The sequence below is a fragment of the Harmonia axyridis genome, chromosome 5 (assembly GCF_914767665.1).
Source record: "Harmonia axyridis chromosome 5, icHarAxyr1.1, whole genome shotgun sequence".
Classification (NCBI taxonomy): Eukaryota; Metazoa; Arthropoda; class Insecta; order Coleoptera; family Coccinellidae; genus Harmonia; species Harmonia axyridis.
The window spans coordinates 32,338,131-32,360,779 of record NC_059505.1 but is presented as its reverse complement, the minus strand read 5'-3'; the positions used below and the strand labels follow the sequence as shown (position 1 = coordinate 32,360,779).

The 22,649-nt window shown below is 31.9% G+C and overlaps 3 protein-coding genes across 5 annotated transcripts; 2 read left to right on the top strand and 1 right to left on the bottom strand.

Annotated features, from left to right (window-relative positions):
- Positions 1–235: 235 nt before the first annotated feature.
- On the top strand, positions 236–14,069 carry LOC123681372 (kelch-like ECH-associated protein 1). Of its 3 annotated transcripts, none has more exons than XM_045619752.1 (10): positions 236–513; positions 5,493–5,601; positions 5,656–5,934; positions 6,007–6,156; positions 6,210–6,485; positions 8,052–8,243; positions 8,540–8,751; positions 9,898–10,103; positions 11,155–11,331; positions 12,921–14,069. In XM_045619752.1, exons 2-10 carry the CDS (start codon positions 5,494–5,496, stop codon positions 13,067–13,069), a joined length of 1,749 nt encoding a protein of 582 aa, XP_045475708.1. In that variant the 5' UTR covers positions 236–513; position 5,493; the 3' UTR covers positions 13,070–14,069. The 3 variants fall into 3 exon arrangements, with proteins under 3 accessions (XP_045475708.1, XP_045475711.1, XP_045475709.1); XM_045619755.1 differs by lacking the exon at positions 236–513 and adding an exon at positions 4,128–4,149; XM_045619753.1 differs by lacking the exon at positions 236–513 and adding an exon at positions 4,333–4,474.
- Positions 14,070–15,668: 1,599 nt separating this feature from the next.
- LOC123681135 (twinfilin) lies at positions 15,669–17,723 on the bottom strand. The gene is made up of 8 exons (XM_045619354.1): positions 17,582–17,723; positions 17,450–17,527; positions 17,284–17,395; positions 16,931–17,093; positions 16,641–16,878; positions 16,436–16,579; positions 16,255–16,373; positions 15,669–16,132 (listed from the first exon to the last, which is right to left on the bottom strand). The coding sequence occupies exons 1-8, from the start codon at positions 17,604–17,606 to the stop codon at positions 15,983–15,985; spliced, it is 1,029 nt and encodes a 342-aa protein (XP_045475310.1). The 5' UTR covers positions 17,607–17,723; the 3' UTR covers positions 15,669–15,982.
- Positions 17,724–17,845: 122 nt separating this feature from the next.
- On the top strand, positions 17,846–21,970 carry LOC123681134 (zinc finger protein 16-like). The gene is made up of 9 exons (XM_045619353.1): positions 17,846–18,644; positions 18,702–18,977; positions 19,034–19,286; positions 19,497–19,706; positions 19,766–20,074; positions 20,323–20,663; positions 20,721–20,871; positions 20,930–21,186; positions 21,673–21,970. Exons 1-9 carry the CDS (start codon positions 18,096–18,098, stop codon positions 21,802–21,804), a joined length of 2,478 nt encoding a protein of 825 aa, XP_045475309.1. The 5' UTR covers positions 17,846–18,095; the 3' UTR covers positions 21,805–21,970.
- Positions 21,971–22,649: the final 679 nt, after the last annotated feature.

Sequence of the window (22,649 nt, the reverse complement as noted above, 5' to 3'; positions counted from 1 at the left end):
AACATCTTCCAAGATTCCTCTAGATTTCATCTGAACTAAATAAATAATTCCTAAAGGGTCATCAACAATTTTCTCTTTTACGGAATTCAAGAATTTATATTTTACAGTTAAATAGGATTTCGGGGATTCACAAATGTTTCAGTAATTCCCTCAAAATTATTTTTTATTTTGTGGTAACACTGACAGTTCATTTTTGACATTCTTCACTTGACGTTTGTAATTAATTCTCTGTTATCTGTGGTGTTATCCGTCAATATGCCGTCAATCTAATACATGTGGACAGCAATGATGAAAATTGTTTTTCCCCTTTAAATTAAACATCTCCAATGATTATTGAACATTTTGTAAGAAATTGTTAGGAAGTGTTTCTTAGTAATAATTATTAGTTTTTTCATGCCAAAATTGTATTTACAATGTCAGTTGAAAGGGAATTTATGTTGGATTGTTGAGCTTGAATAATCCGAACTGGAAACATTTGTTTATGAGGATTTTCAGAGTATTACAAAATAATTGGTGAGTAGAAAGATAATATTTATCCTAGCTATTTCAGTTTATATGGTCATTTCACTATCCCATAAACTCATGTTTTCATATACCTTATTGATGAATTACGTTCCTGTGAATACTTAATGCAACACAAACAAAAATTTCGTCTCTGTAGGTCTTTCACACTAGAATATGTGTACTCATTTGTATACTCTCCAAGGTATGAAAATTGTTATATAGGATAGTATTATTTTTGCACTTACTGGAATATTCAGATTTAGTCTCCATTTATAGCCAACATTCACGTTTGGAGATAAATTTATAAAAATAAAAATATACCCTACTATATTAATTCCAGCACATAATGCTTTGTTTTGTTTTCGCGTTCTCCTAAACCTTCATGCTAATATAATCAGATTTTGATTATCAATTTCGATATGTATGTTAAATAAACAATAAATACGAATTGAATTGAGATAAGCTGCTTTTTGAGATTCCTCTCAGCCTCGCTCTCAGCAATATCCCGTATAATTCCAAACCCTCGTGAAACTTGGAAAATAAATCAAAAATGGATATGTGAAATCTAAAATAAATCTTTGATTCTTAGATTTTTTCACGCTTCATCAGTATCTTATTATATTCATTCATTAATTTCTCATTTAATCGGAAAAAACGAATACATTTTAAAGTATGGAAATTGAATATGTAACGTTTTAATACTAAATCTTGAAGTTCAAGATTTTGATTGTACTTTTGAACGTTGAGGATCAGGGGAATCTCCAGTCTCCAGGGAATGAGATGAGATAAGATTCGAAAATGCATAGTCATAATGTATTCTTTGTAAAATTCACGTGCAAATGTAATGTATGCCATGTCATGTAGGTGACAATATCTTTCTCATTGCAATCATTTTTGATTGTTTACGTTTGAATTCGCGTTTAGGATATTTGTAATAATAATTACCTAATAGGTATATATAGCGGTTTTACGACGTGATTAAAACTTTAAAATAAAAAATTAAGATCTAATATTTATATTGATAATCTTCAAACGGTGTACTTCAATACTCAATTCGAATCTTTTTTGTCTTATGACGCAAATGGAGTAGGTACTCAGAAATCAGTATGGTACTTATAAGGCGATTTTTTTCTGTTGAATGACGCAAATCATCTATTGATAAAAATTTATGAGAAATGACCCATAAAAAATTTGGCATCATTTCATGAATTATTACTGTTAGGCATCAGGGTCAGCTGGGGAGCCAAATTTCAGAGGCAGCATTTCAAGTTTGATCAACAAAAATCACATGTGTAAAAATTCAAAGTACCGAATGAAAATGTAATTCAGTCAGGCAACATAAAGGAGAAGGAATACCGAGAAATTTAATATCAAAAACCATCAAAAGTGCCGCATACTGGTTTCATGTTTATAAATGATTTTTCAGAATAAACTATTATTATTACATATTATGCTTTATACTCGTAGATATCTCATAGTATTTTTTTTTTAGATTTATTAACGGCTTTCTGTGTGATTAACTCTGCCAACTTTTATTGGGTATTTGGGGTGGCTTCTTGATGTTTCAGCAATTATTTTTATTTTCAATTCTTAAATCGGAATGTTGTTTGCTCAGAGAAATGCAAAATATTGGAGAAACTATTCAATTCACCATTTCCATCTTATTAGTCCAAATAAATACATATATGAAGACTTCATTATATTAATTTTTTGCATTCTGCAGAGTTGAATTCTTTTAGATCGGAAAATTGTTTGTTTACGTAGGCCTGCAATTTTGCTAGCGACGCCGACGGCTCTGCTCCTTTATATCACCTATAATATTGACTTAATATAATGAATATTTTATTAGGACACCCAATATAGCAAAATTTAAATCTTAAATTCAATGAACGATCGTTCAGTAGCCCCTGACTTCACGTTATTACTTTCCTCAATTTTTTTTTTGCATTCTACTTGGATTTGAAGGAGCTTGCCGGTAGTTCACTTGATTTCCTATGTTGCTCATATCAAATTCCGCTCTCGTTTCCATGGAAATATGAACATTTCATTAGATAGCGCCTCCTACGGAAGGAAATTGAAGTTTTTCGATGGAAATAGCGCTAGCTACGGAATGAAACGGAAATATAGTATATCCAAAGTCACTTGAACTAGTCCATAAATACGCTTGGCCATAGATGTCCCTTTGAAGTGGATACCGCGATCCGCTAAATACCGGGGTTCATTTGAAAGTATTGTTAGGCAATAAATTCACTGGCTCCAAAGGAATTTTTGAAAACTTGGACCACCCTTCTATAATCGAAATATTCAGCTTCCTCCAAGTGACTTTGGATATACTATACCAGCAATATCAAATTCAAGGCGCCAGAATTATTTAAACGAATTCTAATCAGTGGAACTACTAGTATTTTCTGACATCCTTATGACTACATATCTTTTTATTTGTAAATTCCTTGTGTATATTATGTAAAATATTCATTTATTGAATATCCTACAAACACTTTTTAGATGGTAATTACATGTAAAGCTAAAAATACAGAAAAAAAAATAACCGAGAACAGGCTAATGGCTGTAACAGTCGATGCCTTCATTCAAAGTAAAAAATATATAACAGAGAAGAGAAAAAATGAAAAAAAATTATTACTATAGAATCTTCATACCGAATTTCAGGAGGATCGTATAATCAGTATTCCCTTTTCTAGATAAAATAACGAGTAGGTAATCATCAATGGCGCATAAATGACAAGCGCTCAAAATCCCCCGACAACAAATCAGTGTTTTTCTTAAAAAAAAAAATTATACGGGTTGAAGCACTCTCTAATATACCGACCTACATTACATAAATAAATATAAATTTTAGTTAAAAATGAGGATTTTTTTTAATAAAAACTATTTACAGTAAGCTTATTGATTTTATACTCCTTTTTTTTAATTTCAATAATTTTTCCCGAAAAGACGTACAGAATCGTCTAAATCAAGATGGTCAGTATTTAGGGGAACCATATAATGAAAGTCATCTTTGACTGACGCCTACATTCTATTCTGTTGAAATTCCATTTGGTTCAATGCCGTCTTAGCTATCTGCAAGTTATACGAATTAACAAAATGAACCAGAATCGTTGGAGAATGACTTGCAGATCTTGAGTGTATGACTATACTGTTTTGAACGTTCAAATTACCATCATTGGACGTATTTTCCCACAAAATATTAGGTGATTTATAAAAAAATTGAGGAAGGAGGTTTCTTCCATGGAATATCATATGGCATTAGTATTCAATATTCAATGAAAGTGTGTTGAATTGTAAACTCGAAACCTTAAGAAATTGTAGAATTAGAACAAATGAATCGGGAAAAAAGATCTTGTGTATCCATGAATATATTATTCCTGAAGATGATATATAACATTCAAATTCTACGATTTATAAAAAATATCAAATATTCCTAATTAATATACACGAGGCAGTGAAGTTGATTATTTCCAATAAGTATTAAATCCCTATTTATCTATTAAGTGTTTGTTCTGTTAGTCAAATATTTACACATTTTTGTGTCGTCATGCAAGTTGATTCCAACTAATAAAATTGGAAAATATAAGGTTTTTCCACGTGCAAAGAAAAGTGTCAGTTTTCCAGGTAGTGTAATGATGGGTAAGCGAAGATAGTTAATATTAATCACTTCACTATGCGCATTGTTTACCATTTCTACAAATCCATTGAATAAAAAGCGTGAATATGATTAATTAAATAATTAATCATATTTAAAATGGATAAATACAATACAAATTACATGTCAATTGGACTCGATGTCGCTCTATCATCTACGAGAATTGTATTTAGGTTTCATTCAGCTGTTTATCAACAAAATCTCTAGTGAAATATCATTGATTAAGTTACTGTCACTAGAGAAGGTTCAGCTCAACGAACTTCCATGATTATCCTTCCTAGAATTTGAGTAATCAATTAGCTTTTTAAAGTGAGTAAAATTTTCTATTTTTATACATCCAGATCTCGAAATTAAATGCGCAATTTTTCAATTCCTATTTTGATTATATTTTCTCGCTATTGAAACAAGCTCACAACATTGATGTTTTCATTAATAGTTTTGTTATTACTGTTGACAAACGAATAAAAAATTCCGTGAAGAGATTTTTATTAATTTATTGTAATTAGGTAATTAAAATTTTTATACAAAAATCGATTGCTATTTCGAACTGATACAATAATTTTATAGGCAGAAAAACCAAATGATCTATTTTAAAAAAAAATTAAAATTCACACTATATTTTTTTATTTCCTCTTATATCACACAAGGTTTGAACCCAGGATTATATTCGTTTTGAAAAGAAAAAAAAATTTGCGACTTGCAATGTTTTTCTTCAAGGATCAGATTATTAAAAAGTTTTAATAATCTTCTGAATATACCTGCTTTTACAATGGATCGAAAAAATGTCACGTATATTTAAACAGTTCTTAGTGATTTGATATCCCGTAGAATGAGTATAGTGAACTCCAATCAGTGAATAATCATCTTCCACACTATTTGCCAAAAAGTAAATTTTGAGAAAAGACATTCTATATTAAAGCTAGTACTATACTAGTGTCTTTTTCTTATTGAACATATTCTCGGAAAACTTAAACCTTATTTGCAATACAGAAATCGATTTCTGTACTGCAAATAAGGCTTAAGTTTCCCGAGAATATGTTCAATAAGAAAAAGATTAATTAATTTTGAAGGAAAAAATAATATAGCAACAAAATTTGAATGACTCATTTGTCGAAAAACTCAACACAACAGAATCATAGAATTAAAATCATGTATGGCTAAGGATGATGGCAAATACAATATTTTTCACCTCAAGGTCTTAGAGTTTATGGTTTCGGAGTTATGAATTTTTGAAATTTTTGCTTGTATTTCGGAACAGATGACTCTAAGTTCTATTGTTCATATTTCGAATTATTTCTTGTGTAAAATTCTAGTGTATTTTTTACAGAATGAAAATGGACAAAGAGGATACTTTTTTATCACAATGTACATCAATGCAATGCGAATCAGCAGAATTAGAATTTCAAATGTTGGGATATATAAAGGATGCCATGAAGGTAAGATCAAACCTCGAATTCTCTAGATAAAATTCACTAGAAAATAATGTTTAGGCTATGGAATTGATGAGGTTTCACAAAATGCTCACGGATGTGGTACTCGAAGTAGGAACAGAAACATTCCACGCACACAGAGTTATCTTAGCTGCTGCCAGCCCATATTTCAAAGCAATGTTCACTGGAGGCCTTAAAGAATGTGAAAATAAAAATATAAAACTGGAAGGAGTTTCCCCTACTGCTATGAAAATTCTTATACATTTCATTTACACAGGAAAATTGAAAGTTACAGAAAACATAGTATGTCAGTTGCTACCAGCTGCAGCAATGTTTCAAGTGAGTGGATCTTTATCATTTTGAGTTCTTTTTGTTAAAATAGCAACAGATTCATTTCAAAATTTATTCAAGGTCACAAATGCGATAGAGGCCTGCTGTGATTTCTTGGAAAAACAATTGGATCCAAGTAACGCTATAGGAATAGCTAGTTTTGCAGAGAACCACGGTTGCTTGAGTCTATATAGAAAAGCCAATCAATATATTGAGAGACACTTTCGTGAGGTTTGTCTCGTTGTTTCCCCTCATTATCTTTGTCTATGACCCTTTCTTAGTAGGTAGCACAGGAGGAAGAATTCTTTCAACTAAATGCTGTAGAGTTGGTCCAGTTAATAAGAAAAGATGAGTTGAACGTCCAAGAAGAAAAAGAAGTGTATAACGCAGTTCTGAAGTGGGTAGAGTATGACCCCGAAAGACAAAACGAAATGGAAAACATATTGAGTGCTGTTAGATGCCAATTCTTGCCACCAAAGTTTCTGAATGATCAGATGATCAACTGTAAATACATCCAACAAGCTCCTGCTTGTAAGGAATATCTCGCGAAAATCTTCAAGGTAAGGTTAAGGTTTCTTTACAGAGGATCTTTTCATAAGCTTTTAACAGGTTCCAACAATAAAGCTGTCATCCACAGAAATTACAGGTTACTAAATAAATTACAAAAACTTGCAAAATCATGAGTGTGCTACCATCAGTTAATCTAATCCACCCTCCTATGGGCTACAACTTTTACCTGCTCATCTTTCACACTTCTGCAAGATAAATAATAGGTTATTAATAGGGGTTGGAAGATTATTGAGTAAATTATCTTTTTTTTCAATTCATCCCTTTTATCTAGTAAAATAGTCCTAGTAGTCTTTCCTATGTGAACATTTTCACAATCAATACATTTAGTTTCATAGAAAATATTATAGGGTGTTTTTTTAGAGCTATAGAACTTTAAATTGCAATAAAACAACGATGGATTATTCGATCGACATGAATTTTATTTATCCGCAAGATAATCTTGTGGCATTACATTTTAAATATGATTTCTGGCATATGACCGCCACGGCTGGCTCGGATGCAGTCCAATCTGGACGTCCAATTTTCGATGACTTTTTCCAATATTTGTGGCCGTATATCGGCAATAACACGGCGAATGTTGTCTTCCAAATGGTCAAGGGTTTGTGGCTTATCCGCATAGACCAATGACTTTACATAGCCTCACAGAAAGGAGTCTAGCGGTGTTAAATCACAAGATCTTGGAGGCCAATTCACAGGTCCAAAACGTGAAATTAGGCGGTCACCAAACGTGTCTTTCAATAAATCGATTGTGGCACGAGCTGTGTGACATGTTGCGCCGTCTTGTTGGAACCACAGCTTCTGAACATCATGGTTGTTCAATTCAGGAATGATAAAAGATAGTAATCATGGCTCTATACCGATCACCATTGACTGTAACGTTCTGGCCATCATCGTTTTTGAAGAAGTACGGACCAATGATTCCACCAGCCCATAAAGCGCACCAAACAGTCAGTTTTTCTGGATGTAACGGTGTTTAGACATACACTTGAGGATTAGCTTCACTCCAAATGCGGCAGTTTTGTTTGTTGACGTAGCCATTCAACCAGAAGTGCGCTTCATCGCTAAACAAAATTCGCTTATGAAAATCGGGATACTTATTCCCCACAGAACCATTATTTTCGAAATAAAATTGCACTATTTGCAAGCGTTGTTCAGGCGTGAGTCTATTCATGATGAATTGCCAAACCAAACTGAGAATAAATCACTTGGCAGCTGTTAAATCGGTCGCCATCTTGAACAGTAATGCCAACTTAAAGTTATATACCTCGAAAAAAAACACCCGTTACATATCAACTAAATATTGTTTCATTTTAATTTAGTTTTCTATAACCATTTGTAGCCACGATTAGAAAAATTTTGTTTTTGTTTATTGAACGTTACAATGAAAAACTCCCAAGGAGGAAATCTAATCTAACCAAATGTAATTTAACAGCAACTGGCAGTTTCTGATGATAACAACTTGTGTGTTGAAAAATCCCTGTACTGATTCAAAGTCAGAAAGTAATTATTGTATAAACTTACTCTAGTAAGTTCTTAAGTTGTTTTATTTATTTTAGGACCTAACGTTACATAAATGCACAATAGAAAAGGAGAGAACACCTAATATTCCTAGGGTAATATATGTAGCAGGTGGTTATTTAAGAAAGTCTCTTGACATTGTTGAAGGTTTCAATGTAGACGACAAAACATGGAAAAAAATGGATTCTTTAGCTATGCCTAGGTCGGGTCTCGGTGGAGCTTTTTTAAAGGTAAATAAATGAAATGAGAAAATATAATTCAGTTTGCTGAACACAATTCTGTATCCTTGAACCTGGTCTGCGAAAAAAAAAATGAATTGAATAGAAATGCCAAGGTGGCATTTCTTCAAGTTTCAGATATCCTAAAAAATTTCAAAACAAATTATTCTGTTCCCTAAAAAAAATCTACTAGGCAGGTTATCAGATCAGAAAAACTTGGTAATTTTTTTTCATGTGAAAGCTACATAGCCAAACAAGCTTGTATTTTATTTCCTTATTCGTGGTTTATAATTGACGATTTCTTTCAGGGAATGTTTTTTGCTGTTGGGGGCAGAAATACATCACCTGCTCAAAGCTATGATTCTGATTGGGTTGAACGTTATAACCCTGTCAAGGATAAATGGAGAGTATGTAGCCCAATGTCTGTACCTAGAAATAGGGTAGGAGTAGCGGTATTGGATGGGCTACTTTATGCTGTAGGAGGTAGTGAAGGATCAAAGTATTTGGACAGTGTTGAATGGTAAGCTATTCTTCAAATGATCATACAGGGTGTTTCATTGGGAAACAGAAATACTTCACAGGTGCATAGGTGGCATCAAGGCGGTTCTGGAGATACCCCATTTATTGGGTCTTACTGTCTTCCTAGCCGAGATACAGGTTGTTTTATGAATTTTGCCCGTTTCTTTCTGAGGCCATATCAAACGAACCACCCGGTATATTTTCTTCATATTTGGCGAATATGTTCCTAATTGAGAGCCCAAACGTATCATGCAATAACCGCATTGAAAATCCAGGTCCGGGTTAACAAAAATTATGAATCGTTTGAATCCTCGAAACAACACATCGGAATTTTGAAAATCTGTTTCAATATTCGCAAACACCACTAAAAACTGAACAGACAGTACTTAAAATCTTCGCGCAGACAGTTTACTGCACAAATTTTCAACGTAAAAGTGAAGTTTTTGGGAACTTGGATACCTGAAAGTGGTTTGAAGTGACTTTTAACAATGAATTATCAAAAATATTGAATCCATAATTATTCCAACATAACTTTGTAATTCATTTTCACATTGGTTTTCCTTTTTATAGCAGTATACTATTTCAGTTTCTATTTATTGAGAATTGAGTTGCATTAGGTTGATATCGTATATTTTGAAACAATTATGAACAAAAAAACATAATAACAAAATTATCAAAAAAATAACTACAAAAACGGCTCGAAATGTCCTTCATTTTGATCTGAACATTTTCTTGCTTGTTTCTGAATATCTCGAACTGCTTTCCGAATCCCATTTGGATTGTTTTTCATGTTCTGGCTAGCCTCTTCTATTTTTCTGATTAGCTGATCCCGAGTATTGATTTCAGAGGAATAAACTAACAATTTCATTTGACCCCAGACATAATATTGCATGATACGTTTGAGCTCTCAGTTAGGAACATATTTGCCAAATATGAAGAAAATATACCGGGTGGTTCGTTTGATATGGCCTCAGAAAGAAACGGGCAAAATTCATAAAACACCCTGTATCTCGGCTAGGAAGACAGTAAAACCCAATAAATGGGGTATCTCCAGAACCGCCTTGATGTCATCTATGCACCTGTGAAGTATTTCCGTTTCCCAATGAAACACCCTGTATAAGTTTCAGATTTATTGTGGAAATTTCAGTTATGATCCTGAAACGGACAAATGGACGCACGTTAAACCAATGCACTACAAAAGATTAGCGCTCGGTGTAGCTGTGGTCAATAGGCTATTATATGCTATAGGCGGTTATGACGGTGAATACAGGCTCAATTCAGTAGAATGCTATCATCCCGAGAATGATGAATGGACCATACTACGACCAATGAATATTCCCAGGAGTGGGGCAGGTAGGATTAAATATGATTTCAAATTTACATCTGAGAAGAATTCTAAGGATCTCCAAATTCTATTGGTGCTTATAAACCTTATATTTTCTCAATAGCCAAGGATACAATTGCTTTCAAGGTTATATTTACTCAAATTTTGGGAAATCCTATCGGAACTAGAAAACCTCGAATAGTTCATATTATACCCTGTATATCAAGGAAAGAAATTATTCTATAGTATATTTATTTTAACAATAGCATGACATCATGGATAGCCAAACAGAGATGTATCTACCTTGAAAACGCTCATAAAACCGGGAAATTTCCAAAGTTTATGTTATAATCCTTTTGCTATATTGCTAATATACGTATTCTTATTATGCCCGTATAGTATAACATTTATTAATAGCATGTATCTGCATACTAAAATTTCAACAAATTCTAACAATGCCTATGCTCCCTCTTATAGGTGTGTTCAGTCATTTTTTAAATCCTTTCAAATTATACAGTGATGTTTATTGAGGTCATGAAAAATGCATATTTTTCATCAAAAATTTCCAAAAAAAAAAAAAATTGGAAAAAGTGAAACTCAAAGAAGCCACCAAACCCAATAAGTATTATTATTATTATCAATCAATAGTATTTCGTTATGAAAATTACTTTGGTTCATTTCATTCTTACAATGCCCAATCTGTTTTAAGTTAGAAATGAATGTGTTTTTGAATGTTTGCAATGACCTTTCTTAAGGAAAAATGAATCTGTTCAGACTCTCAAACTAAGAAGCATATTTTTATTGAAGAGTATGTTAAAATTCGCAGCAGATGAACGAAAAGCAATGTTTACTTCAAATTGACGTCATTGTTTGTTTCCCATAACGTGATAATCACTCTGAATGATTCGAGTTTTTAGGGCTCTTTTTGCATATTGAAAAACTTCTTTGTCAAGTTTTAAAAGGTCAATAAATAGGATAATATTTTCATACTGATTATTTTAAAATGAGTATTTGAGTGTTCAGGATTGGAAAACTTGAAGTTGAAATAGCAAGTTTTCAACCAAAAAACCTTTTTTGTAGGTGTAGCAGCTATAAATCAGTTTATTTTTGTGATCGGTGGCTATAATGGAGTTAGACAACTAGATGATGTTGAAAGATATGATACAGAAAAAGGAGAATGGACATTTGTGGCACCAATGAAAAAGGCTAGAAGTGCTTTGAGTGTGACTGTTCTAGACTGTAAAATTTATGCTATTGGTATGTTAATTATAATATTCATCTATCTCAAAGTTTATTCTATTACTGGAAATAATTCAAATACATTAATTTTAAAGTTATAATATCCTGTACATGAATGTAAAAATTAAAAAAAAAAAAATTGATAATTTTGGCTTGGGCTGTATAGTCAACTAATCACAATTATAAAGAGGAATCATTACCTACCATATATCGGGTGTCCCAAGGTGAGTGGCCTATTAGATTATTATGGAAACTATTGATGGTAAAGATTTCAAATTTTGTGGATGGATATTCGGCCATCTAAGGTACATTTTTAAAATAATTACACATTTCCAGTGTTGCCGGATGTACAAAAATTTGGCAACAACTTTGTTATTCTGAATGGGACCCGGTATTTCTATTTTTTTTATGATTCTCCATAAAATATTAAATCTATTTACTCTTAGTTTTCCATTCCTATCTTTAACGGTTTTTGAGTTATTAATTATTTTTCGAAATTTTAGATCAAATTGGCGTATTACGAAAATGACTCTAGTTCGCTCAATATTTGAGATTTAAGTCAAAAAATTTGCAAGTCGTTAGATATTGATCTGATCTGTGTCACTGCTTTTGAATTATGGTTGTCAATAATACAGGACAGACCAAAAAAAATCATCATTTGCCAAGTTACAAAATTGTAAAAAAGTCTATTTTTTCAAATTAGACACCTAGTATATTTTTCAATTTTTGGAATCAGTAGAACACACTCTACAATTTTTCTTTTCACGTCCCTATACCTATCTCAACTGGATTCCGAGTGATATGTGTATATCTTTCTTGAGCCATTATTTATAGAAAAACCTCGGAACAAAACACCTGTCAGGCAATAATTGTTTATTTTGACATTCATGGATTTAACTGATTCATTGATATATCGATCTATGAACGACAAGAGAAAATAAAAATACAAAAGAAATTAACGCTTATTGAATCAATGTGAAATCTAATAAACGCATATAACTCGGAAACCAGTTGAGATAGGTATAGGGACGTGAATAGAAAAATTGTAGAGTGTATTGTACTGATTCCAAAAATTGAAAAATATACTAGGTGTCTAATTTGAAAAAATAGACTTTTTTAAAATTTTGTTACTTGGCAAATGATGATTTTTTTTGGTCCGTCCTGTATTATTGACAACCATAATTCAAAAGCAGTGACACAGATCAGATCAATATCTAACGACTTGCAAAATTTTTGACTTAAATCTCAAATATTGAGCGAACTAGAGTCATTTTCGTAATACGCCAATTTGATCTAAAATTTCGAAAAATAATTAATAACTCAAAAACCGTTAATGATAGGAATGGAAAAGTAAGAGTGAATAGATTTAATATTTTATGGAGTATCATAAAAAAATAGAAATACCGGATGTCCCATTCAAAATAACAAAGTTGTTGCCAAATTTTCGTACATCCGGCAACACTGGAAATGTGAAATTATTTTAAAAATGTACCTTATATGGCCAAATATCTATCCACAAAATTTGAAATCTTTACCATCAATAGTTTCCATAATAAGCCACTCACCTTGGGACACCCGATATAGCATTAAAAAAATTAATCTTTCAGGTGGATATGATGGTACTAATTTCTCGAAGAGTGTTGAAATTTACGATCCTATCAGAAATGAATGGACTGAAGGGGTATCTTTAGCTGCTGGAAGATCTGGACACGCTAGTGCTGTCTGTTATCAACCACCAAGTACAAACTGTTGTTGAAAGCACTATTTTGAATCAAGTCTTACGAAAAAAGATCTTAACTGACAGATCAGTGATTATGAAGATGAAATTGTTCCACGAGAATTATATTCTGCTTCGTTTCATGTAACTATTAACCAGTATGCAGATTATTTATTGTAAGAATATTTTTTTAATGTTTTGAGGTAAACTTGTCTTATTTAGCATATTTCACCAAAGAAATATCCATTCAATATGAGATCAAACAAAAGATTCGTATTAGCAAAAATAATATGTTTTAATATTATTTTTAAAAACCATTTCAGTTCAGTTAAATTTGTTACGTTTATTGTTTTTTATTCCTTATAAAATAAATATTTTATGGAAATATAACTAGCCTACATGTTAATTTAATTTAATTAGATATTTATTTGTATTGTTTGATGTATAAAGATCACTAGAGGCTTTAGGTATCGATGCTATCCATTAAAAAGTTTATAGGTAGATTTTAACATCTAAAACCTCTATATCAAGTGTTTGTTTAGTTTCAGTCAGTTTAAATTTTCTAAGGTATTCTATAAAAAAACATTCAGTTTTTCGAGTTCGAAATGAATATTTGTTGAACACACCAGAACTGAAACAATTCCTTAACTTCATATTATCATATATTTTTATTTGGAAGCAGTAGTCTTCCTTTGGGATATTTATAATTCAATTCAAGAAAATTTTGTCACAATTTCTAATAATAGAAATATGAAAAATTACCTATCCTAGATACCAAAATATTTTTATTTATAAAATACAATGTGAAAGAAAGAAGAAATTAATTTTTCAAAAATTCAATAATTATAAATCCATACTTCTGATGAACCCTCCATGAAATTTCCTTTATACATTCCATTAATTAAGAATTTTGTAGCCACCTTTTGAATTATAAATACTAAACTGTTGATTGTGATACATTGTAATGTAATATACATATGTTTAAATTCATTATTTTAGTAATTTATCTCAATTCTACAATCAATAAATATGTTTGATAAATTTTGAATTCTTTCACAACTATTAGGCCAATTGAAAAGTCCCCGGTCTGTTGCACAGATGGCGGTCCTAGTATTAAATCCATATGATTTTTAGTTAGTACCAACCTTCAAACGTTACGTGTCAAAATTTAACAGCAATCCTTCCATTAGTTTGTGAGATATTGCGTTGTGAGTGTAGCTACTTTTGTTATTTGAAAAAAGATGGAAAAAAAAGAATTTCGTGTGCTGATGAAATATTGCTTTTCGAAGGGAAAAAATACAGTTGAAGCAAAATCTTGGCTTGATGAAGAGTTTCTGGGATCTGCACCAGGAAAATAATCAACCTTCATTGATTGGTATGCTAAGTTTAAACGTGGTGAAATGAGCACCGAAGACTGCGAACGCCCAAAGGAGACTGTCACCAACGAAAAAATCAAAAAATTTCTCAAAATAATTTTGAATGACGGTAAAGTGAAGTTGATCGAGATAGCAGACATTGTGAAGATATAATCTGAACATGTACATCATATCATTCACGAATATTTATACATGAGAAAACTGAGTGTAAAATGGGTGCCGCGCGAGCTCACAATCGATCAAAAGTAACAACGTGTTAATGATTCTGAGCAGTGTTTGAAGTTGTTTAAGTGCAATAAATCTGAATTTTTGCGTCGATATGTGACAATGGATGAAACATGGCTCCATCATTTCACTCCGGAGTCCAATCGACAGTCAGCTGAGTGGACTGCACACGCTGAACCGATTCCAAAGCGAGGAAAAACACAACAGTCAACTGGCAAGGTTATGGCATCAGTATTCTGGGATGCGCAAGGTAAATATTCATTGATTACCTCCAAAAGAGCCAGGCCATCAACAGCGATTATTATATAACGTTATTGGATCGTTTGAAGAATGAAATCGTTAAGAAACGGCCCCATTTGATGAAAAAAAAGGTGCTGTTTCATCAAGACAATGCGCTGTGCCACAAATCAATTAAAAAAATGGCAAAATTGCTTGAATTGGGCTTCGAATTATTTCTGCATCCACCGTATTCGCCAGATCTGGCCCCCAGCGACTTTTTCATGTTCTCAGACCTCAAAAGAATGCTCGCTGGAAAGAAATTTAGCGCCAATGAAGAAGTAATCGCCGAAACTGAGGCGAAATATTGGAAGATCGCTATAATCGCTGTATCGCCCTCGAAGGCAACTATGTTGAATAATAAAATCGAATTCTGCCAAAATACTATGGCCTGTTAGAACGTCCAACAGTATTTGAACATTTCAGGCTTTCTACTTTACTACTGTAGTAAGTATCTTCAGAGGTCATGGATTGTAACTCATTATGGATTCCTCTGAAATGGTGGTTCTTGTCAGGGTTGCCAGGTCCAAAATATTATTTTCCCCAGAATTTGTATCAGAAGTTGCCAGATTTCTACTTTACATTTCCATAGTCCCAAGCTTGTGATAAGAGAATTCAAAATATTTCAACAGCCACGATAATTAATAACAACCCTGCATAATGTACAGGTGCCCGAAAGTAAACCGCCAATAATCAACCTTTGTTTAAAATTTGTCAGAAAACCCTACTAGAAAAAAATAAACTTCAATGAAAGAAAATAATTCGAAGTATAAACAAATTTATTTGCAAAAAATACAGAATGAATACTGATAAAATCTGAGTTGAGCAATTTTTTGAAAAAGCAGTATTGTATAAAAATAATTCTTTTACAAAATTTAAATTAAAGCATTCATATAAAAAGCCTTCAAACACCACATATTGACCTAATTCAAGAGCTAGCACCAGAATCATAGGAAATAAAAAAGATTGAATACCAGACAATTATCTTTTTCTACTAGGTAAATTCGATATGGAAATTCACTCTATGGACATAGATTTTTTAACAACCAGTCGTTCTACACTAATAAAAATTTGTTCATTTTTGTTGCGGTTTAGTCATCCTTTTGGGACCTCGATTGGGTGGTCCTTTTGGTTTTGCAAACTTTGGAAGATTAGAAGTTTTGGTAGGATGAACTTCGTCATATAAATAGGAGGCCGTGAGTTCTGCACCTGAATCGATTTCAATCTGAAAATCAAATAAATCTTGAGAATAATGTCATAATACAAGATATCAGATCGACATTAATAAAAGATATAAAAATATTAGATCGACATTAAAGGAAGATATAAAATAGGTCGACTACTCACCTTTTTCTCTATATTTAGGCCTAAACTACATATAGTATTAATGAGGGGATTTTTACAACTAGAGTACAACATTCTTTCTCGAATTGGGCAAGTATATCCTGGCATAGAATAAATAAATACTGCAATAAAACAAAAAGTAAGAATAAACTGTTATATCAGACATATTGAATATTTTACATACCCATAGTTTCTATGCATGACCCTAAATGGTTATGCTTAAAATTAAACAAATGGTAACGTGCACTATCTGTTGGAACCTTTGTTGGTAATTCTTCAATTGTTACTTTTCCCATGAAACTAATATCTATTTTTTCATTCTCCATATCTGAAAATGGAGGAACATGAACATATTTTTGAAATTCCCAATATTTTATCAGTAAACAAACCAATTTTGAACTGTAAATAATCGTATAACCCATTTAGCATGTCTTCAACAGCACTTTTCGCAGATGCTGTTATAGGAAATGACACTCCTCCTAAAGTCTGCTGTTTACTATCAACATTATAATCTGTGTGAACTTCAGACTTTTTTATTTCTTGTAATTCTTCTTCTCTTGAAGTTAGAGGTGCGGGAGCAATAGCATTCTTTTTATACTTGATATAACCATTCAAAGTAATTTCACTCTGAAATTATGAATAGGTGAATTGAAAATAAATCTTCTTGGAAGTATAGTACCTTCACAGTACCATGTAAATCTTCTTTGACTTGAGCAGACCCAAATTCTTGTTTGAGAGTGGCCTTTGTGGAAGCATAAAGCATTTTTTGTCTAATGGGAGCAGTATCTGGTGACCAACTTATGAATAGCCATTCATAGTTTTTATCAACTTTCGAATCAAGCCTATAAGATAAAAAACAAAACATGGTTGAACCATACAACGAATAGATTAAATTTTAAGTTCAATGCATGCATATCTCTGGTTGATTTAATTCTAGAAAATAATGTATAATGCAATTTCCAATGATGAAATTATTTACTGAATAGCCCAAAGTGTTATTGAATGTTGCGATTTCATAAAATCATAAACTACCTATACAAAATATAGCAAGGTTGGTCATCCTCAATTAAGGGTAAAACTGATTGATCATAGTCATTTTCCCAATTATTCTTTACAGAGTGGTGTCCATCAAGAGTTAACTCTTCTAAAATTTATGTAATTGTTATTTCAAACTCAAGAAAATTTTCTTTGTACAAACCATTCTTTATTGATACTTTTATGACCCGAACATTTCCATTTCTCGATTTTGCGAAATATTTCTTTAATTCTTCATTTGCTGAAATGTAAAATTTAAAATAAAATGTTTAATTGGAACTTTTACTCATTATACCATGTATTCCAGTTTGATGAGACATAATTATTAATAATAAATATTTCCGTATACGACTACGTCGAATACACCCATCAACAATTTCAATTTCCCAACCTAATTTTAAACGTCACTTTGACAACTGATCCAAATCTCATTGTAACCAACAATAGCCACAAATACACAATAAAAAACATAGATAAGTAGATAAAAAAGTGTTACAAATTTATGATTTCATCAGTGTTATCAAAATTTATCATATATTATCAATTTTCCTTTTCATGCAATTCGCAATATTATGCAAACTGTATTCATTGTAAAAACAGTGGAATGTGAGTCTTGTTGTCAAAATAATTTTCTTTTCTGACAGTTCATAGGTGGAAAATTCAAGGAAAATAAGAAAAAATGTCCTTCCGAGGGCGGATTATTATGAAAATATTAAATATGTGAGCGGCGTTTTTCACATCGAGTTCCATAATTAATGTTTTGAGTGAAAGATGAAGGTACATCTCCCGGGAAACTGTTAACTTTGAAAATGGAAGAAAAGTGCACAATGAATTTTGTGTGTTCAGAGTTATCTTCTAATTTGTTTCAAAAATTGTATGACCAGAAAAAATCCAGTCGTTTTTGTGACATAACGTTATATGTGAATAATAAGATCATTAAAGCTCATCGTATTGTCTTAGCATGCAGCTCCCCTTACTTTGATTCCATATTGAAGCACCACAAAATAATGAGGGAACAGTTAACAGTAAACTGCTTGAATAGTGAAATATTTAATGCAATAGTGAATTACATGTATACTGGTGAATTAACAGTGGAGCATTCAAATGTGGAGGAGCTATTGAAGTTGGCTGATCATTTTATAATTCACAAAATAGTAGAATATTGTATTGAATTCTTAGGAACGAAATTGAATATAGATAATTGTCTTTTCACATACTTCTTAACTAAGAGGTTTAAACTAAAACATCTAGGAAATATTGTGGAGAATTGGATCGCAAGTCATATTGATGAGGTATGTAAAGGTGAAGAAATTATGCAACTAAATTCTTCCCAGCTTAAGGATTTCTTTGAAAATAAGGTAACCTGAAAGGAATACACTTCCATCTATCTATTGATTATTCACAAATTATTTTAGTGTTTTATATTATCAACTACAAAAGCTCTTACTGTTCTTTCACAATGGGTATTAGTGGATATCGAGAAGAGGGAAAAAGAATTTGACAGGCTTATCAAATGCTTCCCAACCCACGTTTTAGAACCAGTGGAAGTTTTCAAACATTTAGACACATGCATTTTATACAATAGAAGTGACATATGCACCTTTCGATTCTTAGATTATTTGTTTCAAAACAATTGGATGTTATCTAATTTCAAGGCAAGATACGATGCTTTGCACCCTAGATTTGGTCAAGTAAGAAACAAATATTGTAAAGAATAAATTCTTTATTATACATTCTGCATTTTTAGACACCTCCAGAAAAATTAAATGAGAATGATCCAAAAACTAATAAAGTTGATGTGAGTGAGAAAGTAGAAACATTTCCTCAAAACCAAGTAATACCAGTTAGGGTCAAAGTAAGATTGAAAAATAGAAGACAATTAATTTTAAAGAAATTAATGCTCTTTGGGTTGAGACCTAGTCTACGAATGGCAGCATTAAAAATGCTTAACTGCAAAAAAAATAAATATATCCTCAAAGAATTAGAAGAAGAGGCAGAAGGTAAATTTATTTTATTGAGCTAGTGAAAACAAGGTAGAAGTAAGAGATATATGGCTTAGCTTATATTATGCAAATGATCAATAAACAAAACATAAATAAATACACTATGAATATTTTGAATTTTGAGCCATATATTTGAAAGTTCCTAGCTTACTTAATCTTGTTTTTTATTTCTTATAATATTCATCCATTATTTGATTGAATTTTCAGAAAATACAGAGGAAAAAATTGGAATCAAATGTCCCATATGTTTTGCTTCCATAAATGATAGCCTATTGTTAGAACAACATTTAGCTTTAAGTCATTCCAAAGATGTAACATATAAGTGCAGTATTTGTTCTTTTGTATGTCAGTATCATGGCGACTATCTGAATCATATGAAAACACATTTCAGTGGACCTCCCTTCAAATGTGACTATTGTAAGTCTTTTTTGTTTTTTTTTTCAAGTTCAAACATTTTAAATAATTTTATATTCAAGGTGAAACCACTACAGATCAAATATCGAAACTGATAGCACATCGTTCTCAACACCTCGAAGAATCAATTTTTCAATGTACTTTCTGTTCTTTTAAATGTCGACAGAAACAAAACTTTGTTTCCCATCTTAAAGTTCATACTCCTGAAAAATCATATAAATGTGACAGCTGTACAAAAACCTTCCGTTTCAAGCAGAGTTTAGACACTCATATGCTTACTCATTCCAATGAAAAGACTTTAACTTGTGATAGCTGTGGCTTCCATACAAAGTTTTTGAGCCATATGATAGCACATAAAAGAATTCATGCAGGTAATAACTTTTTTGTCTGAAAATATTATGTTATGATTTACATTTTATTTCTTTTATTATTTCATTTTAGTTCATGTGAAATGAGGACTGTAATTTTTATTCGGCATGAATTGTTCCCAAGTAAGATTATTTTCCTGTCTTTATTTTTAGAAAATATCAATTTAATTGACTTTTTTTTCAATTATGAGGGTATTGTTGATATTTTCATTGAAAACTGTTTATGTTTTTTATTGAGCATATATTTTCAGGTGATCTTTACCGTTGCTCTTACCTTCATTGCAAATACTCTACATCTAAAAAAAATCAATTGGCTAGTCATGTTAAGAGTCACAACGGTGTAAGACCACATTCTTGTGGTATATGTGGCCGAGGTTTCATGGAAAAGTCTCATCTTGTTCGTCATGAAAGAATTCACTTAGATGAAAAGCCATTCAAATGTTCCAACTGTGATTATGCTAGTTCTAGAAGGGACAAATTAAAGGAACATTTTACCAGACATCATGGAGAAAATGCTTCAGCCAAGGTTCCGTACAAAGCTCGTCCCATGAGAAATAATAATACTGTCAGCACTTCCAGGCCGAAATCACAGGTATTCTCAAGTTATTGAATACTTTATTGTTTTAACTTCATTTACATTTAATCTCAGGCAAATTCCGATTCTCCTACATCTACACATTCAAATGGAATAAACTTCTCACAATCAACAAATACAACTTCTTCCACGGGATCTCAACCTTTAAATAGTGAAATTCAAGATCTTATAATGCATCATCAATCACACCCTTCTTCTTCAGCAGGTGAAAACCCCATTGATCCATTTTAAAAATATAAATTGTACTTTATTTTTTTGTACAGGTAACAACCTTGCTGCTTTAAATTCAAACTACCACCATTTTGGGGATCCAACTGATTTTCATCATCACAACCATACTCATAATTTGCATAATCAAATTTTGAACACCGGACATAACCAAAGAGGCTCTCAGCATCATAATAATAATCTTGTTAATCATCATATGCTTACCAGAGGTAACCATTCAACAGCCACTTCCACAGCAGCTGCTGTTGCCGCTGCCATGATGTTGGATCCAAGGTTTCACCATAACTCTTCTGTAAGTCCACATAAATTACTCGAAGAGGTAAAAGAGCTAAGTTGACGAGTGAAAGTTTAGAGCTTTCAAATTTTTTGTTAATAGTTTTTTTAATTTTAATCAAATTCACCAATTTGTCTAAAAGGGGTTTTCAATAGGAATACATTACAATTTGAAATGGTTATAATGGCAACACTGTATTATTTTTTTGACATTTCTTATGTCATTTGTCTTCAATAGTCATTCAATCACGCTTCAACAGCATTTAGAAATTGTTGAATTTGTTCTCTCAGCATTCACAAATTAGAACTGATTTTGAAAAAACAATTCAACAGTTTTGTGTATTTTCCTTTATTAAATGGCATAAACTACTGAACACAATTGACCTAAGAAATGTCGAAAAATAACTAACAGTGTTGCCATTATAACCATTTTAAATTATATGATTCCTATTGGAAAATCTTATATATTCAAGGGTACGGTTATTTGATGAAATTTTTTTTAAAGGTGCCATATCACCCTTCAAGTACCCCGGTGTCTATGGCAATGGCTGCTGTCCAATCTTCCCAACAAATTCAAGCTTCTGGGCAGCATGGAGAATATCCTCCATCTCTGCAGAATTGTATGACTCTATTTTAGGATAACAATAAAATATAAAACGACTTTCTGTTATATGTTCTAGTATCATACTGAAATGAAGTGTTTGTTGAATATTTTCTCTAGATAATTCTTACCTTTGTTGATGTTCTTCCTATAAAAAATACTACTATATTTAAAATTTGTGTTAATAAAATATAAGATTTTTCCTAATGAATTTTCATAACTCCTGAATCTAATCACAACAAATAGTACCAAAGAAAATGAGAGTTATAACCAAAAAATTAATCATTTGAAAAGTAAGACCAAAGTAATTATTAAAATTCTTTTTTCTGCTAAGTTGGCAAAAAGGAACTATATTATCACGTGGAATTCGAAGGACATCTTTCAATTGATTCCTTTAATCTGTATTGTTTACATTGCAAATCGAATTTCATGTACACAAACGTTGGAAGAATCATGAATTCTGCACTGCAATAACGATTTTTTGGCAAAATATTCAATAAATCTTACCGAAACGTCACACCGGCCGACTTTTTTTTCTTTTTAAAACTTTTCTTCCTAGGAAGGCAATCTTTGTATGTGTAATATATATTTTAAGTTTCTCGGTACTTTTTTTGAGGAGATTTTTCATTTATTTATTCGAACTGGGGTCGTTATGACTCGGTAAGCCTTTCGGGAACTGCGACCATGTAGATCTTTTGTTCTTTTCCCTACTCATTCATGGAAACCCACTGAGGTGGTCAATAGAGTTGATAAAAAACACAATCTTCTTAGGGGCCTTGACCGTTACCTCACAGATATCCAGCACCGGCTTCCCCATATGAATGGTTCTATGCTCGCCACTCACGAGGCATTTTCTCGAGCATCTGGAAGCCAGGCACCCA

Excerpts from the sequence above, each read along its gene's own strand:
- LOC123681372 (XM_045619752.1), top strand. The coding sequence starts at position 5,494 with ATGAAAATGGACAAAGAGGATACTTTTTTATCACAATGTACATCAATG. Across the intron at positions 5,602-5,655 it reads ATATAAAGGATGCCATGAAG|GCTATGGAATTGATGAGGTT; the intron begins GTAAGATCAAAC and ends AATAATGTTTAG. Across the intron at positions 10,104-11,154 it reads TATTCCCAGGAGTGGGGCAG|GTGTAGCAGCTATAAATCAG; the intron begins GTAGGATTAAAT and ends CCTTTTTTGTAG.
- LOC123681134 (XM_045619353.1), top strand. The coding sequence starts at position 18,096 with ATGGAAGAAAAGTGCACAATGAATTTTGTGTGTTCAGAGTTATCTTCT. Across the intron at positions 18,645-18,701 it reads AGGATTTCTTTGAAAATAAG|TGTTTTATATTATCAACTAC; the intron begins GTAACCTGAAAG and ends AAATTATTTTAG. Across the intron at positions 20,664-20,720 it reads CTTCCAGGCCGAAATCACAG|GCAAATTCCGATTCTCCTAC; the intron begins GTATTCTCAAGT and ends ATTTAATCTCAG.
- LOC123681135 (XM_045619354.1), bottom strand. The coding sequence starts at position 17,606 with ATGTCTCATCAAACTGGAATACATG. Across the intron at positions 17,396-17,449 it reads AAAAGTATCAATAAAGAATG|AAGAGTTAACTCTTGATGGA; the intron begins GTTTGTACAAAG and ends CATAAATTTTAG. Across the intron at positions 16,879-16,930 it reads ATTTACATGGTACTGTGAAG|AGTGAAATTACTTTGAATGG; the intron begins GTACTATACTTC and ends TCATAATTTCAG.